Source organism: Watersipora subatra, chromosome 1 (assembly GCF_963576615.1).
Source record: "Watersipora subatra chromosome 1, tzWatSuba1.1, whole genome shotgun sequence".
Lineage (NCBI taxonomy): Eukaryota > Metazoa > Bryozoa > Gymnolaemata > Cheilostomatida > Watersiporidae > Watersipora > Watersipora subatra.
Window position 1 is genome coordinate 34,816,856 of NC_088708.1, and position 23,940 is coordinate 34,840,795.

The 23,940-nt window shown below is 37.9% G+C and overlaps 1 protein-coding gene across 5 annotated transcripts; it reads left to right on the plus strand.

Moving 5' to 3' along the window:
- Window positions 1-640: 640 nt before the first annotated feature.
- On the plus strand, window positions 641-22,345 carry LOC137385852 (polypyrimidine tract-binding protein 2-like). 5 transcript variants are annotated; one of them, XM_068072426.1, is made up of 17 exons: window positions 641-1,476; window positions 1,887-1,908; window positions 3,844-3,954; window positions 4,213-4,377; window positions 6,010-6,144; window positions 7,669-7,806; window positions 8,096-8,147; window positions 8,584-8,642; window positions 9,663-9,870; window positions 10,968-11,123; window positions 11,837-11,869; window positions 12,872-13,125; window positions 14,970-15,003; window positions 15,419-15,511; window positions 15,595-15,814; window positions 17,832-17,970; window positions 19,617-22,345. In XM_068072426.1, exons 1-17 carry the CDS (start codon window positions 1,268-1,270, stop codon window positions 19,806-19,808), a joined length of 2,220 nt encoding a protein of 739 aa, XP_067928527.1. In that variant the 5' UTR covers window positions 641-1,267; the 3' UTR covers window positions 19,809-22,345. The 5 variants fall into 5 exon arrangements, with proteins under 5 accessions (XP_067928527.1, XP_067928529.1, XP_067928530.1 ...); XM_068072428.1 differs by having other exon boundaries at window positions 20,868-22,345; XM_068072429.1 differs by having other exon boundaries at window positions 641-1,180.
- Window positions 22,346-23,940: the final 1,595 nt, after the last annotated feature.

A 23,940-nucleotide genomic window follows, 5' to 3' on the forward strand; every position in this document is an offset into this window, starting at 1 on the left:
TAGTGCTGATATGTCATAGCCAGTCACCGACCCACTTGACAAAAGTAGGAAGAGCCAGCCCTTCGACCATGGTTCATGCCTGTTTTCTTTGTAGTAAACAAGCCAGTAGCAATTTTTCCACCTTACACGTGTATAACATTTGTTTAACAACCCCGGCTAGCGATCTTGTCTTCGAGTTCAAGTTAATCACCATATCTTGTTTTATCATGTTTTAATATGTATATGTCAGCAAACGTATAGCTAAAAGTAATGATTTGTTTGGCTGAAAGTACTGCAAGCGTAACTCATACGGAAAGGAGGCTTCCAATTCAATATATCACTGTCGTCAGCCTACAGGCTTCGCCCTCCAGAAAGCTTTTCATTCTACGCAGATGTATTGCAACAGTTTGTCTGGCATAATGGATTATGTCTGCTAAGAGATAGCCAGATCATAGTAGCTTGTTAGAAGGCTTATAAATGCTCCTTTTGTTAAAGCTCGACACGTTATTATAGCAAAATTTAATGACAATAGAGCGCCATTGATCAAATTTTAGAGTTTGTTTATTCAAGCAGAGTAAAGGATGTCTAAAAGCTTTGATGAGTCGTTTGGCTGCATAGAAAACGTAATCAAATGCACGCATATAATATAGAGCTGCTATTGTCTGTCTTCAGCTCAATTGAGCAACTCGCGTGTCCATTGGATGAGCTGAAACCAGTGCGTGCTTTATGTTACTTTTAGCGCAAGTCGTAGAGGGTGTGCTCTGTGATCCGTGGCACATCGCAACGTCTGCTATACTCAACACTTATCTCAATTATATTGACAGAGTGAATAAGAGTTTTTAATACACATTCTGAGCAGGCGTTACACCACCGAGGAATAGCGAAGCTCAGCATCGGTGCCCTAGGACTCAATTTCATCGAGAGACAAACGTGGGGGTTGTCGTTACATTGTACTCGCCCTTCGTTTTGTGCCATACCTAATGGGCTTGTTGAAGAGCAGGTTATTTGAGCCAGCGTCGTTAAACAAATAAAGGCTTAGCTCATCCGTTTGTTGACCAAAGTGCTTTAAACTGCCAGTTAATTCTGCTTAGCGTTTGCTTGCTGAAAGTCATACAACGAGGCGTGGACGACAGAGACGCATGGTGCCAGCGCATAACTTGGATCTAGAACTTGGGAGGAACAGCAAACGGCTAACGCCAAGGTATTTCACTTGCTTTCTCTAACAGAGTGACTTTCTCAAGTAGACAGTTGTACAGTAGAATAGAGGTGTGAGGTGTAATCACGCGATATGGCCTCCTACATCTACGTGCCGCAACAGAACCCACCCCCGGGCTTCCAGCCTTTCTTTGACCCACTGCAATCTATGGCTGCGACTGTGCCTCCAGTCATTGGCCAGCCACATCTTTCACACCAGCAGACGGCGATGGCTCAACATCCTGTCGGACTTCAGCCGATTCACCAGCTCCTACTGAGTGGAGCAACAGTCGCAGCTGGAAGGTGAGGCCATGTGATTCGACATCAAATTCGCATTAGGCAGCTTTGAGCTTGTCTTACTTTCTTTTGGAGTGTCTAGCCTTTCTGACATTGGGCACTTTTTCACATTAGAGTATGGTAGCTTACCATAGTTGGTGATTTGTCCAACATTTTACACTATTCGTACTGAGTGCCCGATGATCGTGTCTAATTACTCAAGTCTATTGTCCTGCTATTATAATGAACCTTTGCATTTATTCTAATATTGGATTATGCAGCATCTGACTACCCACATTGCAGATGACAATGAATATTTGTTTTTGTATTCTACAGCTAATTGTCTCCTCGCTCTTTCTCTGTAATGCTATAAAACCTATGCAGCTGTGTATGATGCGCAATTCTTTTTATTAACTGGAATTCATCTGTTGTTTCAGGGATATGACTGCTGGAATAAAGGTATGTATTGATGTTCTATTTGTACAAATAATTCTCTAGCTTGGCACAAAGAACCTTCAGTTCAGCTTCTTTAATGTGATGAGTTATACCGAATCTCTCATCCATACTTGTTGTATTGATCAGAGGTTGTGCGCACGAGATCAGTCTCCAGCAAGGCAAGGCGCAGTCGTTTGGCACAAAATACTTCTCTATCATCTTCATTGCCATTCCTGCTCAGACTGATCTTTGTCAAAGTTTATATTTACTCAAGTTTTCTGTCTTCTTTTGTTGATTTACCATGATACTAAAACATATACACTTGCTACCAAAATGGCTTCGCAGGGACAACTAAAAGGTAAGTTGAAGTAAGTTATAGCCTTGAGACTGGATTGCTGCCTTATACTTACTAGCGCTAGTTACATTTAATTTATAAAATGAGAATGCAGAATTTAAAGGCCAAATCAATAGCAGTTGTCTGAATTCTCATTAACTCTCAGCCAGCCATATCAATACTAGGGCTCATCCATTCTCCAGTCTCATGTAAAATGCAGATAGAATCTATTGTCCTGTATGGCAAGCGAGTGACTTGGAAACGAGGGAGCGAGTCATGGATAACTGACACGCTTGCGAGACGCTTGTGAGACGGGTTACAGAGTAGCAGATGTGGGGATGGCATGTCAGTGCTATGTGGCATGTACCATGGGAGTTTGTTCGCAGTCTCATTCTCTTGTCTTCATATAATACATACATGTATTTATGAGCAGTTGATTAGAGTGAATAGAAGCACATCTTCTCTGGGAATAAGAGAGTTTAAAATGCAAATGCTCTTCGAGTGCACTGCTCAGGCTAAATGAATCTAAAGAGGTCAATGCAGAAGATTCAAATGACAAGTGTGAGCATGCTCTGTCAGCGAGCTAGTGTTTAAATTGTTGGAGTGAACAGCTTTGCGAGTCAATATTTGCTGCAAACACAAGTGCTTGGTTTGCAAAGAGAACAGGGTTGGGAATAGCTCATAGGAGGCGACTAACATGCGACGTCTCGTGGATATGAAGGTTTGTTGAACAAGCGCATTGCGTTCTTGGCGGCGTTGAGTTGGCATTCTTGGCGGCGTTGAGTGAATGTTTGTTCAACTTCTTACTAACCTTCTTCAATATCAATCCCTTTAAACATTGCTCTGTTTGAATGGACCAAAACGTCAGCTGATAAGCCTGAGAATATGGTGAGTAATGAACCAGCGATAGCCGAGTGTCAACTTTGTCGTTCAGCTCAGCAGTCGCTAGTGCCATCAACATGTGTCAGTACGCTGCAACAAACAATTCTTGTCTGGCCTGTGCTGAAATCGGGGCTATTGCTTGCGGCCTTCAACCAATTGAAACTCTCTCAAAAATTGATGACAATAAAAGCAAAAAATGAATAGGTTAGCCCTCGACACTAGCTCTGGGCACACTAGCTCTGGGCACATGGCACCCAAACTAAGGCTTTTTATGTCGGTTTGGAGCTCAGGCGATGTAGCTGAAGACAAAAAAATTTGAACCTGAACAGCTTCAGTCAAACTCCATTTTAACTGGTTACATAACTGAACCTCCTCTCACTTCGACGACCCTTTATTAGCTTTCATGTATTATAGTTCTTCATGGTCTATTCACAGTGTATTTCTAACGCAATAATCTGATGAGCATAAAATAGGATAGGAGATATATATGGCCACATTATTTTTTATGTTTGGTTCAGGCTTTTGTGTCCATTTATTGCAAACTTTAGTCAAACATGTGCCCTTCATACCTTTGAGTTTTATTGATATGCGAACAGAGCTCTTCGGACCTCTAGCCCACTTCAAACATGAATGAGTATATGAGGACACACCTAATAAAGTGATCCACAGTATTGTTTGTGGCTTTATTACCTGCCGCTGTTTAGCTGTCTTTCCTCATCATCTTCCCAGCTAATATTTTCTAGAGGGGATCGGAAGATATGTTGACCCAACCAACGCAGATGGTGAACAATGCAAGTGGTGTAACCATCCTCAATGAGCTTTCTCCTGATCTCGAACCGAATGATGCAAAAAAGGTAATATGGCTGCCACAAGACTTGTGCAAAGAGTTAATATATTAGGCGGTGATTGCTCTCTTTTCTATTGTTTCTTTATGCATGCCTGTCCTTCCTTTTCAGTTACTGGCTTACTATTGTCTCTCCTCCTTCTTTCCTTTCTCCTATGCTTACTGCTGTAAACATTTAAAACCAGAAATATGGAGGTTTTCAATAAAAAATATAAACCCGCGTTGCGCCAACGAAACTGCTATTGCGCAATGTTCTGGGTTGCTGCAGGTCAAGTATGAACCAACAACAGATGCAAATGCCAACCAAACTGCTCTGAGCAAGGTGATAGAGGTGTCAAATGTACCTCCTGACACAAGAGAGACGGACCTTGTCCAAATCGCTGTGCCTTTTGGTAAAGTCACCAATGTTGCTATTGCTCGCAACAAAAACAAGGTGCGTTTTTTACTAAAAAAAGCGTGACGCAGATAATCTCTTTTTTAAATCTTTTCTGTAGCCCTGTCTTTTCCGGTGGGATAAAATAATGGTTTGTTGGCATTGTTATGATGGTTTAGTTTCTAAGGCTCAGCCTTTGCAGCTTCTGATAAACTCACGTCTCTATGGTTTTCTCTTAAATGCTTGTCTAATGCAACTGTCGCTTGGCTTCTCTTGTGGCAAAACAGAGCAACTTGTTGTTGATAAAATTATTTCTATTGCCAACACATCGCTTTGTAAAGTATTACCGATGTAAAACTTGTCTGTTTTATACATTCAAAAAAACTGATATTGATTTGTAATCTCACAAACCTATTTAGAATATGACCAGACATTCTCCGCTTTGATATCTGCTTGTAAATGGCTAGAGGCGCAGTCCGTGTTTATCAGTCAAGCAATTAAACGCCAGCAAAGCCGTGTCATTATGTTATAAAGCTAAGGCGAGTAGCTGCTTTAAGTTTCCAAAATGGGAATGTAATCAGTGCGTAATAGATACGTATGATCTAATTAATGTATTATATGAGATAATTAATTGTTCATCAGCCGTTTTTTCTACATCAATGTTGACTGTTATACTGCTGCCTCGACTGGTGCCTCCAAAGGTAGGGGCCAGGCATGATTACCGCTAGCCAAAATGGCTTGATGTATTAATTGCTGAAGCAGAAGGGAAACAAAATAAATCTTTATCCGCATACATGTACATGGCTGTATTCACTAGCTATGATCAATAAAACTGTCCTGATATATGCCCCTTCCCAGAGTTCCCAGCTCCTTCCCAGAGTTCATAAGCCAGCAGTCATGTTACACAGACACTTAGCTGAAAGATGAGATTTTAATATGAATAGCTTCATAAAAAATGATGGCTAACTTGGCTATATTGTATGCGTAATGTAAGGCAGTCGGAGCTGAACGCATTGGAGGGACACTTGGGTGATCACATATTGAAAGTCGTTCAAGACTAATTGTGCGCATCTAACTGAAACGAATTGTCACATGGTGCTAGGTGAAGTGAAGGCTAGAGCAATTGGGCTATATCAACTCTATAGAGTTGTTTTGAGTATTAGCAGTTAGTGCAGAAAGCATTTGATGTAGGCCTAGAGTGTCCGATGTAGGCATAGTGTCCGATGTAGGCATAGAGTGTTCGCTGTAGGCATAGAGTGTTCGCTGTAGGCATAGAGTGTTTGCTGTAGGCGTAGAGTGATCGATGTAGGCGTAGAGTGTCCGCTGTAGGCGTGGAGTGTCTGATGTAGGTGTAGCGTGTCCGATGTAAGTATAGTGTTCGCTGTAGGCGTAGAGTGTCCGATGTAGGCGTAGAGTGTTCGATGTAGGCGTAGAGTGTTCGATGTAGGCGTAGAGTGGTCGATGTAGGCGTAGAGTGTTCGATGTAGGCGTAGAGTGTTCGATGTAGGCGTAGAGTATTCGATATAGGCATCGTGTTCGATTTGTCAAGAAGAAAGCGATATAACAAATTAATAAAACAATATTTGTAAAATGAAAATCTGCTTTTCCTATTTTTCATCACAGCTGAATATTTAAGTGATGTTATGTAAGTCAATGCAGAACTGTGCTGGTATGTGCGCTGTCTCAATGTAGGCGTACATCGAAATGGGAGAACTATCACAAGCCGCTGCGTGCATCAACTACCACCAGAGTGTACCTGCCAGAGTAAAGAATAGTCCTGTACAGCTACAGTTCTCTGCTCATCACAAAGAGCTCAAAGCTGACCAGGTTAATGTTCTGTTTTAGTTATTCAGTAGTTTTCCTTAGTTGTCCATATGAGTTGATAGAATATTGTGTATCTGTTGAATGCACAATGATTACTACTGATGACTACTACACAGATCTATGTTAGTCACTATAGGGTGATAACCCCTACATGTATCTATGATAGTCAGTATAGAGTGATAACCCCTACATGTATCTATGATAGTCAGTATAGAGTGATAACCACTACATGTTCTATGATTGTCAGTATAGAGTGATAACTACTACATAGATCTATGATAGTCACTATAGAGTGATAACCACTACATGTATATATAATAATAGTCAGTACAGAGTGATAACCCCTACCTGTATCTATGATAGTCAGTATAGAGTGATAACCATTACATAGATCTATGATAGTCACTATAGAGTGATAACCACTACATGTATATATAATAATAGTCAGTATAGAGTGATAACCCCTACATGTATAAATAATAATAGTCAGTATAGAGTGATAACCCCTACATATATATATAATGATAGTCAGTATAGAGTGATAACCACTACATGTATATATAATGACAGTCAGTATAGAGTGATAACCATTACATAGATCTATGATAGTCACTATAGAGTGATAACTTCTACATAGATCTATTATAGTCATCCGTTAGGTCCATTCTCTATCTTATTGTATTTGTCTGGTGATATTTTCATCTTAGCAGACGTAATGAAGCCTTTTTATTGCTTCCACTACCTGCACCTTATTGTATTGTCATATTTATTACTCTAGTAGCTCTATTCTAACTCTAGTCTGCTCTATTCAGCCATGAATTTTATGAGTTATGAAGAGACTGAAGCCAGCTCACTCGGGCATCTTTATGAAGCTGATCAACTTATATGACCATAATAAACCATCATAAAACAATCATAGTTGATGGTTTAGTCCTTCCTACACAAGCATTATCAGGAGTGCCTCTCATCCCTAGCCATGCAACATCCACTTGAATCCTCCCATCCTATCATTAGCAGATATCCAACTCGACTTTGTAACACTGGGACAACATGGCCGCTATCTAAGACCAGTGAATGTTTGTGTTAGAGATTTATTATGTTATTTAGTTTAGTTCTTATATCGGTGGCATCAACACCCAGACGTAACACCCAGACGTAACACCCAGACGTAACATCGTCAATCACTCATGTCTCATCATTAACAGTTGTTGTAAGCACTCAGCGATATGGCTGCACCTCTCCAAATGAAAGTTCTGCTAAAAGTTTCTGAACATAAATGTGTTTTTGGTTTTCTGTTCTTATTCTTGTTTTTTCTGTTCTATTATTATTTTTGATGATATTTTGAAAAAAGTATTGTCAAGTTTGTAAAAAGTCGTGTTGATAGATATTTTCTTTTTGATTTGAGTAACTTTTAGAACTTTTACCATTCGACTTCTTCTGAAAAATAACCATTCGCATCAATGTTGAAATTACCACTTGCGTTGCAATATATGACATGATTCTAATGCTAGTTTATTTGATTCTTAGAATCCTGCTGCCGTTGCTGCCATCTCAGCCGCTAATACAGCGCAAGTTGGCTTAGCTGACCCGAATGACCCCAAGACAGTTCTACACATCATAGTAGACAATCTGGTGTTTCCTGTTTCAATTGATGTACTTAAACAGGTAAATCTATGCAATTCATGCCGATGGTACAATAATTAGCAGGCTCCTGTGATAGCTTATTAGCTGTTAGCCCTGTTATGACTGTTTACATGGTGTCAGCCGGTTTACCTGTAGAGATTGTCTGTTGTGCAGTAAACTGTTAGCATCAGCCTAAGCTTGTATACACAGCATCTGGAAAAGTATTAAGCTGCCCAGATATATATCTAAATATTAAGGCAATTTAATTTAATCCTGGCTCTTGCTTTTCTGCTGAGATAGTCTGAATTCCTTTCATTATTCTTTCTTGAAGATATTTTCACGGTATGGCCAAGTTCTGAAAATTATCATCTTTAATAAAAACAGTAAGTATTCATGATTATTTTCATGTTTGTGTGTATGTCTGCCTTCTGTAATATGTATACACTGTTTTTTCTTGTTATAGAAATGACTGGTTTTAAAGCATACTATGTGTGTTTCAAGCTTTCACCTTTATTGCATTGCAAGCCAGTTCCGCTGCTATGCTGTGTAACTCTGCAACATACTTGCATTTTCAGCTACCTCATTTTCGCTCTTTCCTTCTGCCTTAAAACTACAGTCATGACATGAACCGAACTATTTCAATTTACAAGTAAAAAACACTGGTTTTGCAATACTAAATTACATGTATATGGTAATTATGACTGTGTTACTCACACCTATGAATGATGAACCATCTAACTTTCCTTGCTCAATACTCTTCTTCGCACTCGTCATCTTTCTCTTTGTGGTTTATGGTCTTTTGCTCTCTCTCTTTTTTAGATCAGTTTCAGGCCCTTGTCCAGTATTCCGATCAGATCTCAGCGCATACCGCTAAAGTGGTGAGATAACTCTACGACTTCTCTACAAATTTCTTCTCTACTATATACTGGAAATTTCTACCTCTTCTCTTAGTTGTTCCGATATCTTACTGCTCTAGAAACCTGCTGATTTACCTTCTTTTCATTTCATTCGGCTGAACTTAATGCCGAGATGAAAGCTAAAGATCACTCAATGCTGTTTCAATTCCGTTTTCTAAGGTTAACAAGTAGCTTGGTGGCTGGCAAACAGCTATTGGGTAGAAAGGATAAAACACATACAGCTATTGTGTGGACAGGGTCAAATACATACAGCTATTGTGTTGACAGGATAAAATACATACAGCTATTGTGTGGACAGGGTCAAATACATACAGCTATTGGGTAGAAAGGATAAAATACATACAGCTATTGTGTGGACAGGGTCAAATACATACAGCTATTGGGTAGAAAGGATAAAAGACATACAGCGATTGTGTGGACAGGGTCAAATACATACAGCTATTGTGTTGACAGGATAAAATACATACAGCTATTGGGTAGAAAGGATAAAATACATACAGCTATTGTGTGGACAGGGTCAAATACATACAGCTATTGTGTTGACAGGATAAAATACATACAGCTATTGGGTAGACAGGGTGAAATACATACAGCTATTGAGTAGACAGAGTGAAATACATACAGCTATTGGGTAGACATGATGAAATACGTCCAGCTATAGCTACTGGGTAGACAAGGTGAAATACATACAGCTATTGAGTAGACAGGGTGAAATACATACAGCTATTGGGTAGACATGATGAAATACGTCCAGCTACAGCTACTGGGTAGACAAGGTGAAATACATACAGCTATTGGGTAGACGATGAAATACATACAGCTACAGCTATTGGGTAGATGGATGGAATACATACAGCTGTTGGGTAGACAGGGTGAAATACATACAGCTATTGGGTAGACTGTTGAGATATAAACTACATGTATACTCCGCCATGGCTAGAGGTCAGCTCATGAAGTTCATGTAAATTGACTTGATTTCAGTCGCTTGATGGCCAGAATATCTACAACAATTGCTGCACACTGCGGATTGACTTCAGCAAGCTCGGTAGCCTGAACATCAAGTACAATAATGAAAAGAGCCGTGACTACACTAACCTCAATCTTCCAACGGGAGATGGCAACCCTAACTCCCAATCACCAGGCCTTGATATCCCATCACCGACGCCAAACATGATGCATGTAACTCCAGGTCAGACTTATCTCAATTACGGTACATATGGTATATTCCTAAACATGTTTCATACGTAAGAGAGGCTTGAGATATGATTAGGTCATTGAGTGTGAGCGCATGGCTCGTATTTGGAAAGCAAAACTTTTGTGTAGTTGAGGGTAGGTTGCATGCTCCATCAGTACTAGGGTACTGATGGAGCGTACAACTTACTGATGTATTCATTAGTTCATGGTTAATTTAATTGCTACTCCACTAAACTATCAAGAATCTATTGATAATATCAGCGTGGTGCCACTTTATTCTGGTTTGAAAAGGTATGAGTGCTAGGGCTGCCGACATCGTGACATCATTGTGTGTAATGGCACATTATAAATTGATATATTAAAGAATGGAAAAGGTTAGCTCAGTCTCCGATGACTTCTCTCCTTTGTTTTATCACATTGATTTATGCTAAAATTTATCAATATTTAAATTAGGTTTGCCATGCTTCTAATTGCACCATTATGCTGCGAGTATTGACACGAGATAAGAGATACGAGATACTAATACACCTGATACTCTATAAGCAGTCGCAGTGTTTGCAGCCAATATTTATTGTTGGCAATATGTCGACTCTGCCTTTCACACTCGGTTGTCATGTAAAGAGAAAACAATCACTAGATGTTAGCGTTACTGTCATGGCTGCCATAGCTGTCACGGCTGTCGGGTAGAAGGCTATAAATGCTGCAGGTCCTGTGTTTAACAAGCATAAACACCGGGTGTGAATCAGGCTTATAGAAACACGATACTTGGCATGAAATTAGTGAGACATGCAGAAGTAATTGCATAGAATTTGGTTGTTACGCTTGCGTGCTACTCAATGACAAGGCCTATTAGCTATTTTGTTAAGAGAGACACAAATCGCAAGATGGGTGTGTCAAATGGCAGGCACTGTAGCTGTTACCATCAGTATATCAGTAAGCTATCCTATACCAGCACTTGGCCACACCATATTCTTCCTTGTCTTGTAATTGACAGCGTCATTCGGTGAGTCTTCACCTATAGCTTTCCAGGCTAATTTGTCTAAGTTTTCAAATAATTTTACAGCATTATGAACTTAGCTATTGTATTTTTAGGAGCTGGGTCGGTGGCTAATGGTGTGTCATACGCCCCATCTTCTTTAGCTCAAGCGCAGGCAGCCATCGCAGCATCAGCTGCTATGTCTGGTCTTCAGTCTTCTCAGAACATGGCTGGATTTGGTGCTCCAATTACTTACCTTTCTCCATCTGGAGGTGAGTCAGAGATGTAGTCATCGTGATGGCTAATTCTAGCCATTCTATTCTGTTCTGTTATATTCACATAGACAGCACGGCTATTTAATCAATATTCTTATCGCTAGTCTCTTAGCATGCAAATAAAAAATAGAAGAAATGTTTGTGACAGCGCAGTGAATGAATATGCTTGCTATCTGTCTGTCAGCACCGAAAGACACCTGTGAGCATTAAGAATATTATGGTGTGTGACAGCTGTCTTATGTCATTACTACTAGATGTTTTGCCTTACTCCATCTTTCATTACCTATTGGGCTAGTTAGTGTCTGCACAATTTAAGGAGACAATATGGAGACAATATGGAGACAAGCACACAATATGGCTTTGGCACAGCTGGATGCAATATCTCCATCGAGACTCATCGCATTCTCTTGTTGTTCTGATACCAACTCATCTCATATGATCTCTGCGTTGTAAAACTCATCAACTCCCATAAATGAATCAAGAAATTCCGGTTGTTTGATTTGAGTTCTTTTTTGTAAAAAACACTTCCTTGTTGCACCAACGTACCCTATTTGTGATAAGTTGGCAACATAGCACGCATAACAAACCGTTGCACGAGGTGCTCCAACTTATAGTCTAACCAACTTCTGCGCCCTAAGGCTATGATCATGAATAGCCACTTTCGCTTGCACGTTTTTCTACTAACATTCTTTCTTTTTTGTTGCTTTTAGTTCCTCAAGCTATGCATCCAATGCCATATCAAGGTCAGTTAGTATGGCGGTGTTATGCATCCTCTCTTTTCTATGCTTTGATGTATTGTGGCTCTTGTGGATTATTTTCATGTTCAAAATGGATATAGTAAGTCTGGTGTGTTTGATAAGCTGGTTTTCTAGCAACTGTTACCAGATTAGCACTATCAAAGTTATTGACTATGGGAGCAAATTATAGTTCATGGCTCAGAGCAGCCAGCCCATTTCATCAGTCTTAGCACAGCTTTTATAATGCTTTCCATTGGTCGATGCTTTAGATTGGTGCTTGACAACAGCAATACACCTGCATTTAAGCTATGTGTAGAAACAGCTTCACAATTATAAAATTACATCATATCGTATGTGAGTGATAATAATAATAATAATAATCACTCACATACGATATGAAGTTATTTCTATTATCACTCGCATACGATATGAAGTTATTTCTATTATTACTCGCATACGATATGAAGATATTTCTATTATTACTCGCATACGATATGATGTTATTTCTATCACTCACATACGATATGAAGTTATTTCTATCACTCACATACGATATGATGTTATTTCTATCACTCACATACGATATGAAGTTATTTCTATTATTACTCGCATACGATATGATGTTATTTCTATTATCACTCACATACAAGTGATAATAGAAACAACATATCGTATGCGAGTGATAATAGAAATAACTTCATATCGTATGCGAGTGATAATAGGAATAACATCATATCGTATGCGAGTGATAATAGGAATAATTTCATATCGTATGCGAGTGATAATAGAAATAACTTCATATCGTATGCGAAGAATAATAAAAATAACTTCATATCGTATGCGAGTGATAATAGAAATAACTTCATATCGTATGCGAGGAATAATAAAAATAACTTCATATCGTATGCGAGTGATAATAGAAATAACTGAAGAAGAATGAGTTACTATTATTTTGCCCGCAAGCTCATTTGGCCTTGAGTATACGTTACCAGTTTTCATCTCTTTCAGTTACCAACCTGCCCCCACATCTGACCCAGAGCTTGGGACACATTCCACAAGGGCTTGCACCTGCGGGTCTACCGGCTGGCCTTACCTCACATCATGGTATGCCTCCACTCCCCAACATTAATCCGGCAGCAATGATGGGCATGGGGCTAGCCCCTTCAATAGCCAGTCAAATGGCTGCCAACTTAGCTGCTCGTCTCCCAGCTGGCATGGCACAATCTGGTTGTGTAATCCTCGTCTCAAATCTAGATGAGGAGGTTTGTATTTACATTTTATTTCTGATACATTGCCAGCGGTATATGGGAATGTATTAGCATTTGTGCTCCCTTTATGCATGCCAAACATTAAATCCAACGGTCTTTTAAATATTCTAACAGTTTAATGGTTGTAAACTTTTATGTTAAACCCTTTGGCTTCGGCATGCGAAAGCATTTATTACATATATGTATTTCATTGCTTCTAAACGTGACTGCAATGTGAATGCTTGTAGTTACTGCCAGTAATAGTTACACTCAGCTGCTGCTAGTAGTAGTTAAACTCAGCTACTGCTAGTAGTAGTTACACTCAGCTACTGCTAGTAGTAGTTACACTCAGCTACTGCTAGTAGTAGTTACACTCAGCTACTGCTAGTAGTAGTTACACTCAGCTACTGGTAGTAGTAGTCACACTCAGCTACCGCTAGTAATAGTTACACTCAGCTACCGATAGTAGTAGTTACACTCAGCTACTGCTAGTAGTAGTTACACTCAGCTACTGCTAGTAGTAGTTACACTCAGCTACTGCTAGTAGTAGTTACACTCAGCTACTGGTAGTAGTAGTCACACTCAGCTACCGCTAGTAGTAGTTACACTCAGCTACTGCTAGTAGTAGTCACACTCAGCTACCGCTAGTAATAGTTACACTCAGCTACTGCTAGTAGTAGTTACACTCAGTTGCTGGTAGTAGTAGTCACACTCAGCTACCGCTAGTAGTAGTTACACTCAGCTACCGCTAGTAGTAGTCACACTCAGGTACTGCTAGTAGTAGTCACACTTAGGTACTGCTAGTAGTAGTTACACTCAGCTACTGCTAGTAATAGTTACACTCAGGTACTGCTAGTAGTAGTCACACTCAGCTACCGCTAGTAGTAGTCATACTCAGCTACCGCTAGTAGTAGTTACACTCAGCTACCGCTAGTAGTAGTTACACTCAGCTACCGCTAGTAGTAGTTACACTGAGGTACTGCTAGTAGTAATTACACTGAGCTACTGCTAGTAGTAGTTACACTGAGTTACCGCTAGTAGTAGTCACACTGAGCTACTGCTAGTAGTAGTCACACTCAGCTACTGCTAGATGTAGTTACACTGAGCTACCACTAACTGTAGTTAAACTCAGCTACCGCTAGTAGTAGTCACATTCAGCTACCGCTGGTAGTAGTTACACTGAGCTACTGGTAGTAGTAGTTAAACTCAGCTACTGCTAGTAATAGTTACACTCAGCTACTGGTAGTAGTAGTTACACACAGGTACTGCTAGTGGTAGTCACACTCACCTACTGCTAGTAGTAGTTAAACTCAGCTACTGCTAGTAGTAGTTAAACTCAGCTACTGCTAGTAGTAGGTACACTCAGGTACTACCAGCATGCCACATTTTCTTTTTGCTTATATAAATCTAACAAGTTCTACCTTTGTCGAACATGTATTGCCCACCTAGATATTAGCTATTAATTAAACAATCTCACTGTTAGCATCTACTCTGCATCTTTTCTTCTTACTTTAATTTATATTAGACATCATGGTTCTACTTAGTGCTACTAAGAGTGAAACTACATGTTGTAAAATGAAGATATTTATGTGAACGTTCATATCATAATAGAACAATACAAATAACATCAGCCATTTATATGCGCAATCATAAATACTTGTTTTCTTTTTTCTTCTCTTACCACCAACTTATTAAATGCTTGGACCACGCTACCTACTCCTGTTCGGACACCAACTGTCTCCTACTACCTTTACCTGTCATCTTCTGGATATTTCTTTTGGACCACTCTCCTCTTTTTGTAATGGATGATGTGATTGGCTGCTGAATGCATTTTATGTTCCTTCTGTTCCAACCAATAGAAAGCTACGCCAGATGATCTGTTCACCCTTTTTGGTATGTCAGTTTCTTTTTCAGTTTACTCACATTTACTGTTAGACTTAGCTCTTTAAATTAACTTCTTAACACATCTTGCTTACAGTTCTAACACTACTGCAGATATTTCTAGAAACTGTGTGCTACCCAAATTACTATTTGGCTTCATAGTATTTTATCAATATGACTAATTTAATCTCTGATGTTATACTAATACGGAATCTATTTCTCCTTGTCATCTTGTGTTTTTCTGTTTGTTTCATTTGCTGTTGTTCATCTGGCTGGGTGGCTCATAGGCTGCACGACAATGAGTCACCGCTTTTCTTGTTGCCATAGTAGGTATATTTCTATTTGCTATTAGATTAGTCAAGCATCACCTTGGCATACTTATACATGCAATATTGCCACTAAGAATTATATATAAATTTTCCTCCAGGAGTCTATGGTGACGTGATTCGAGTAAAGATTTTATATAACAAGAAAGACAATGCCCTGTTGCAGTATAGTGAACCAACACAAGCCCAACTCGGTGAGCGGTTTTATTCACCGTCTTTAAACATTCCATCATAGAGTGTTTTAATCGAGGATAATAGAATATTTACTATCGTGTAGCTCTTACCCATCTGGACAAGATAAAAGTTTGGGGCAAACAAATAAGAGTCGCCCCTTCCAAGCATCCTATTGTACAGATGCCAACTGACCTTCAAGCGGATGGCGCGAGACTGACTAAAGATTACACAAACTCTCCTCTACATAGATATAAAAAGAAAGGCTCAAAGAACTACCAGAATATCTACCCTCCATCCGCTACGTTACATCTCTCCAACATTCCGTACGTGTTTGCTCTTTGTCTCAGTTAGTATGCCATGAAAGTCTGGTATAAACTACTGTTTGAACAGTACTATAATACTGATATAACTTGATGCAACACGGACCACAGATTGTTATAGAGCATGTGTTAAGTATTATAGAGATTGTGTCCGATGAACTGAGTATTGTAGAGATTGTGTCTGATGAACTGAGTAGTAAAGAGATTGTGTCTTATGAACTAAGTATTGTAGAGATTGTGTCTGATGTACTAAGTATTATAGAGATTGTGTCTGATGTACTGAGTATAATAGAGATTGTGTCTGATGAACTAAGTATTATAGAGATTGTGTCTGATGACTAAGTATTGTAGAGATTGTGTCTGATGTACTAAGTATTGTAGAGATTGTGTCTGGTGAACTAAGTATTATAGAGATTGTGTCTGATGAACTAAGTATTGTAGAGATTGTGTCTGATGAACTGAGTATAATAGAGATTGTGTCCGATGAACTGAGTATTATAGAGATTGTGTCTGATGACTAAGTATTATAGAGATTGTGTCTGATGAACTTAGTATGGTAGAGATTGTGTCTGATGAACTAAGTATTATAGAGATTGTGTCTGATGTACTAAGTATTGTAGAGATTGTGTCTGATGAACTAAGTATTGTAGAGATTGTCTGATGTACTAAGTATTATAGAGATTGTGTCCGATGAACTAAGTATTATAGAGATTGTGTCTGATGAACTGAGTATTATAGAGATTGTGTCTGATGAACTAAGTATTGTAGAGATTGTGTCTGGTGAACTAAGTATTATAGAGATTGTGTCTGATGAACTAAGTATTGTAGAGATTGTGTCTGGAGAACTAAGTATTATAGAGATTGTGTCTGATGAACTAAGTATTGTAGAGATTGTGTCCGATGAACTGAGTATAATAGAGATTGTGTCCGATGAACTGAGTATTATAGAGATTGTGTCTGATGACTAAGTATTATAGAGATTGTGTCTGATGAACTTAGTATGGTAGAGATTGTGTCTGATGAACTAAGTATTATAGAGATTGTGTCTGATGAACTAAGTATTGTAGAGATTGTGTCTGATGAACTAAGTATTGTAGAGATTGTCTGATGTACTAAGTATTATAGAGATTGTGTCCGATGAACTGAGTATTATAGAGATTGTGTCTGATGTACTAAGTATTGTAGAGATTGTGTCTGATGTACTAAGTATTGTAGAGATTGTGTCTGATGAACTAAGTATTATAGAGATTGTGTCTGATGTACTAAGTATTGTAGAGATTGTGTCTGATGAACTAAGTATTATAGAGATTGTGTCTGATGTACTAAGTATTATAGAGATTGTGTCTGATGAACTGAGTATTGTACAGATTGTGTCTGGTGTACTAAGTATTGTACAGATTGTGTCTGATGAAAATTATCACAACCAGTTGAAAACGAGTAATGCAGTGTAATACTCCCACTAACCAATGCCACAAAGTTAAATTAACATACATTCTCCTTTTGTAATGGTGAACAAATACATTCATGTATGTTTTATTTACTCCACAACTCACCACATAAGTTCTCGAGCTAAATTTGGTTAGGCTTTAGTGAGAATCAATGGATTAAATTGGTGTCTGAATTAGCTGTTATATTTTGAATCAGGACATCACTAATTCTTAAGAAAAAGTTCGATGTAGATCATAAGTACTACCTATGGCACTCTGATAATACTTTAGAACTCTGGCATTATTTTGCATTCTGATAACACTCTGCCACTCTGGTAGTACTACGCCCCTTTTTCAGTACTATGGCACTCTGAATCGGATACTCTTTAGAGCTATAGTTGTACTGTAGTACTTTGATAACATGATGAAACTCTAATAATTTCGTGGGAATATGGTAGTATTATGCTACTCTGACAGTACTATGCTACTCTGGTAGTACTATGTCACCCTGGAACCTAGTAGTATTATTTTAATCTGGCAGTTTTATTCTGTTCTGATAGGGCTATCATGGCACTCCGACACTTATGTTTTAGGCCAGATGTTCAAGGGGAGCTGCTCAAGACTGAGTTTGCAAAATACGGCACTGTTACAGCATTTAAATTCTTCGAGAAAGACCACAAGATGGCGCTCATACAAATGGAGACTATAGATGATGCTGTCATGGGACTTGTGGTATGTTTTATTGTTTTGGTTTGTATTTACTCTTGCTAAAGAATTCTGTGTACCTTACCTTTCAATAGGTATATACTCTCTAGTAAATACTAGGTATGTACTCTTTATTAAATGCTAGGTATGTACTCTTTAGTAAATACTAGGTATGTACTCTCTAGTAAATACTAGGTATATACTCTTTATTAAATACTAGATATGTACTCTGTAGTAAATACTAGGTATGTACTCTGTAGTAAATGCTAGGTATGTACTCTATAGGAAATACTAGGTATGTACTCTCTAGTAAATACTAGGTGTGTACTCTGTAGTAAATACTAGGTATGTACTCTCTAGTAAATACTAGGTATGTACTCTGTAGTAAATAGTAGGTAAATACTCTGTAGTAAATACTAGGTATGTACTCTCTAGTAAATACTAGGTATGTACTCTAGTAAATACTAGGTATATACTCTTTATTAAATACTAGATATGTACTCTGTAGTAAATACTAGGTATGTACTCTGTAGTAAATACTAGGTATGTACTCTGTAGTAAATACTAGGTATGTACTTTCTAGTAAATACTAGGTATGTACTCTGTAGTAAATACTAGGTATGTACTCTGTAGTAAATACTAGGTATGTACTCTCTAGTAAATACTAGGTATGTACTCTGTAGTAAATACTAGGTATATACTCTCTAGTAAATACTAGGTATGCACTCTCTAGTAAATAGTAGGTATATACTCTGTAGTAAATACTAAGTATATACTCTCTAGTAAATACTAGGTATGTACTCTCTAGTAAATACTAGGTATGTACTCTCTAGTAAATACTAGGTATGTACTCTCTAGTAAATACTAGGTATATACTCTCTAGTAAATACTAGGTATATACTCTCTAGTAAATACTAGGTATGTACTCTCTAGTAAATACTAGGTATGTACTCTCTAGTAAATACTAGGTATATACTCTCTAGTAAATACCATAATATCAAGAATTGTGCTCTAGAATAGACTGAGTGAGTTTAATATATGCATTTGTATACCTCATAAAAATTGCTAGATTTATCAGTGGCTGGCTAGTTGTATACTTGATAATATGCAAGTTATGTGAATTTTCATGTAAAGTATGTTATTATCTGTATACTTGATGCTTCAAGCTTACATAGCTATGAATATGTGAAATATCTGAGGCACTGATTTGGTTGGTATAATACAATATCACGTACAATTATATTAGTGTATATATTGTATAGTACGACAATTAGGATATACGCTAAGGCTATATATACAATATACAATCTAAGGCAATATACATCTAAGGCTATGTATGATAAAACCTTAATTGTACTAAAGAACTTATGGCCGGCCAATTAAATTAAACTTTGGAACTGTTTGTCTTCTATAGCCATTGTACTCTAAAATCCTTTTACTCTAGCTTTGATCAGTTGAGCTTCGAAAAATGTGCTCCTCAAAAGTTTGTACTTTTTAAAATTTTCATGTGCTGATAACCCCAATTATAACTTGCTTAATACTCAACGATCTAAAAACGGACAACTTGAGACATGTTTTTAGTCATTCAGGATTTTTAAGGCCTTCAATAATGGGAATTCATTCATATGCATGGTAAGTGTTTTAGAATAAATAACCTGATGTTTTGTTTTCAGGGAATGCATAATTTTCAGCTTGGTGAGACTAGTCATTTAAGAGTTTCTTTCTCCAAGTCAACCATCACTCCACCCATAGCACCACCATCATGCAGCACAATTAGTCCAGCCATTGTCGAGACCCCTATCTCACTCGCTTCGGGCAGCATGCTCGTTGGTGGTATTGAGCAGTTGTCTTCCCACATCGTATAGGAGGAAAGCATGTCAATGTCCTCTTGGTCTTATCCAACTCAGTCTGCAGACAATCTATTGCGCAATGAGACCATTGCAATATGGCAGTGCAGTGTAGTAATGTGAGAAAGACGCGCTGTGTGTCTATCAAATGGATGCTTAGATCTGCCAGCAAGACTGCATGACTCTCCAAATGAGCTCATTGTCAAAATGTTTTGTGATATCCAATCAAATTGTGCTCAATTCATATAGACTTAAGAGTTACCTTTATGCAGACACAAGCTGTGATAACACAGGCCAAATGCCTGCAATTTAATTATCATATCATCTAAATAGCAAGGGTGGACGGTTAGACGCCCTGCTCTACTCTGGTTTCTGTTGCCTTCTGCTGGAGACTGCCCTTTTCAGTTCTATTAAATTGTAGCTCGTTGTTATTGAAATTGTTGGCTCAATCCGGTATGTGATTTCTGCAGGGTATTTGTCTGTCTGCGAAATTCATTGGTCTAGCTCCAGCTTGTGATTATTCTGTGGTCCATTTTTTCTGTTTAACTTTCACTATTGTTTTGCACCCGCTTACTTTGCAGTGGTTTGTCGTTTCTTTCCGTTTATCGCTTACTCATTATTCTTTCTCTTATCCTAATACTGTGTCTGCAGGAAAACTGTTCTGTTTTATAACCCCCACTTTAGCAATGCTTCCTTTCTCTTCACTACATTTGTTAGCTAACCAGTGATTAACGCCTGTCTACAAGTCACAACTATAATAGGGTTGAAGCTGATCGCTCTTTAATGAATCTCTAAAAACTTGCATTCGTATATCGCAGAATCTCATGAGCTCACGGAGTCACAGGCTCTGTACTACGTAAAGTCCTTGATCTGTGCTGACAACGGCGCTTTCAAAACCACCCTATTTCTGACCCCAACTACTGATTTTATTTTGTAAATAAAATGAAATTATCATTCACTGCTATAACGTGGCTGTAGTTTCTTTAAATATGTTCACGCTTATTCTTTCTTTCCTAGATGCTTCCTAGTTCCCTTTTATGATTTCGCTGTATGTAATTAGGTTTTCGTCTTTCACAGGCTATGCACAACTTTGAGTTTGGAGTCAACAAAATGCATTTGAAAGTAGCCTTTTCCAAGTTCTACATCTAGCAATATTATGGGCATACACTAATATACCCGCAGTCGACATAGGCTTGGACAACCCTTACTCCAGTTGTGCTCGGCTGGTCAAATATGGGCTCATTAAATTGGTGCTCATTGTTGACCCGTTCACTCATACGCCGGCTGACTTTGCTTACTTGTCAGCACTATCTATCAGCTGACTCACTGTACGACCCGCTGTCTCAGCTGTCTCATACGCTCATGTTGTACCACTACACGACACGTGATTAATCTTCCTTTATCAGTTTGTAATGCAAATTAACTCGTATACTAATCCAAGCATTTCTAACTGAGAGGTTTTCATTTCTAGCATTATCTCTTGTGATGGGTGATAAGATAAAGACTGAGTTTTAACATTGCTTTGGTGTAACAATGCGGCACAGCACTTTATTTCTTCATGCATCTTTCTGTTATAATAATATAACAACTGCCTGCTGCCTTTCAATCTTTCTACTTGGTTTCGGACCATTGAATGAATACTTGTGAATGTAATATGACACAATTTTCGGTTCAAGCAGTCATTTTCTGACACCCGAGCAAAGGCAAACATATCACATACCCATCAACTAATCATGCGTAGCCAATTGTAGTCTTATGCCTATGGGTATTTTTCCCATTTTTGAAGAGCATTCCATATAAATTTGGTTATTTTTTTGATTTATATTATCTATGACATTTTTGACGGTTTTGCTAGAATTATTGCTATTTCTGTTATTACGTTATGATATCACCATTGCATGTTATTGTGTATTTGAAGCTATAAATAGTTATAGGAACAAATATGTGGGCATTCGCCATGACCAAGTAAACGATATGATTGAGATAATCTCTCAAGGGGCGCTACTAGAGCAATCCTTGTCACTTGGTTTATATCATTGTTTGATTATATATATATATATATAACATTTGGTCACAGCTCTTATTTATTATTGTTGAAATATTTTTAACTTTGTTGGATTATTTAAATGAATATAACTTGTTCGATGATAAAACGTTTGAGGAATATGTGTACCACATTTGTATGGCATGCACCAACCATCATGTCCGTAGTATATAATTGATTTTCCTATCATTTTACCCATCATAGCTTATATATCCTTACCTTATCGCGTTTTGTATTTACCACATGTTAGTTTTGTTGATACGATATTGATATTCTTTACATTTGTGACTTCTGGCTTTCCAATGTTTTCTTTAAGACTTCTGCATCTTTTAACAACTAGCTTCAGACTAACTCGTCTACTCTCTGTCATCTTCTTGGCATTGGAAATGCAGAACTTTCATATTGGCAATCAATATCTATATAATTCTTACCTTTGATCTTATTTATGATGAGACTGCATGACTTGTTTATATTCGTAGTGTTTCACATATTAAAACAGTTTGTAATATTATTGCGCGTTATGACTTTCTCCATTTTAATGACTTCTACTGAACTGTCAATTTCTTTCTAGCCATTAGTTGCCTTGCCTTTCCTATTTCTTTGTACAGGAGAGCTTGATCCTAGCTCAGTTTTCAATCATTATTGCTCTGTTTTCTATGTCTATAAGAAACTTCAGTTCATTGCTGTTCTTCTAGATACGGTGAGCAAGAGTTTGATACTAACAGCGCAATAAATCGTAGCACTCTCTTTTTTCAAAGACTCGCACACTGATTAGATATTGGTTTGTTATTTGGATGAGTCTCTAACAAAACTCAACTGATCAAGCTTTAGTGCAAAGCAATAACAAAGCAATGCAAAACTAATAACAGCTAATAACTTAATGTAGTTTCAAAATATTTGCAAACAAGGAGGTAAGAGCTCGTTTGTGGAAAATGTCCTCTTTCTTCATTTTATCTCACAATTCAAACAAAACACGCCAAAACAATAAAATCGACAGATAACATGCAGAGTTTGTGATTGACAGATAACATGCAGAGTTTGGTGACTGACAGATAACATGCAGAGTTTGGTGACTGACAGATAACATGCAGAGTTTGGTGATTGACAGATAACATGCAGAGTTTAGTGACTGACAGATAACATGCAGAGTTTGGTGACTTTGAAGGTAGTAGGCAAATGCGACTTAAACAAAACAGCAGCAAAATAACCCAATAAGGTTCTCTCTTGGTAAAGGAGCTGAAATAAAGTTGTGAATTCTTTTTATAGCCAATTTTTCAACAAATCCAACAAAATCCTGTGATTGGCAAATCCCGTCAGGCATTTGCCAATCACAGTTATGGCCGAAACATTTATACGCACCGATGTACCTTTCAGCATTTAGATGTGGGTTTGACAATGATGAACCTAGTGAGGCCTAGTGAGTAGTATGTACACGTACTCCTCAATATTTTCACAGGTATTAAGAGATAAAGTTGGTATTGACAACTAGACCTTAAAAAGCCTTTGGGAAATAAATTATCAGTGCAGGAAATATAAGTTGGTTAGTTTACGGTAAAGAAGAAATCAGTTAAAGGGATTAAACAAGCTCAAGCTTATCTCCTACCATCTAATTAGGATATCACAGAGAAAATGCAGTCAGCAGATGTACTTTTTAACAATTTGAGGCCTAACCTTGTTAGTAGAGCAGGAGGGCATCAAAAAGCTGTCAAAAAAGTGATTTATTCCTTTTGGAGGTGGGCTATGTGATAAGAGTGGCATCTAGATCAGAATTTTGAGCTGATTTCAAATATTTGGTTTCTACACCTCTCAGATTGTTCATTTTTGAGCAATTTAATTAATATATTATTTAAATTAAATAAATATCTGTAATGTTTCATGTGCTTCTACCAACAATGTAATAATGAAAATGGCATATAAATACTAAATAATTAGCAATAACCTAAGTTGGAATCAATTCTGATAACATTAAAATATTTATTCTTCAAATATTATAATATTAGAATTGTATTATATAATATTATGTGTTCTCAGTTTGGTTGATATTGTGGCAGCTTTACAGTTTGTCCTTGTTATTCCGCAACTCATATATCATTACAGATCTGCAAA

Excerpts from the sequence above, each read along its gene's own strand:
- LOC137385852 (XM_068072426.1), top strand. The coding sequence starts at position 1,268 with ATGGCCTCCTACATCTACGTGCCGCAACAGAACCCACCCCCGGGCTTC. Across the intron at positions 1,477-1,886 it reads GCAACAGTCGCAGCTGGAAG|GGATATGACTGCTGGAATAA; the intron begins GTGAGGCCATGT and ends CTGTTGTTTCAG. Across the intron at positions 17,971-19,616 it reads ATGCTGTCATGGGACTTGTG|GGAATGCATAATTTTCAGCT; the intron begins GTATGTTTTATT and ends TTTTGTTTTCAG.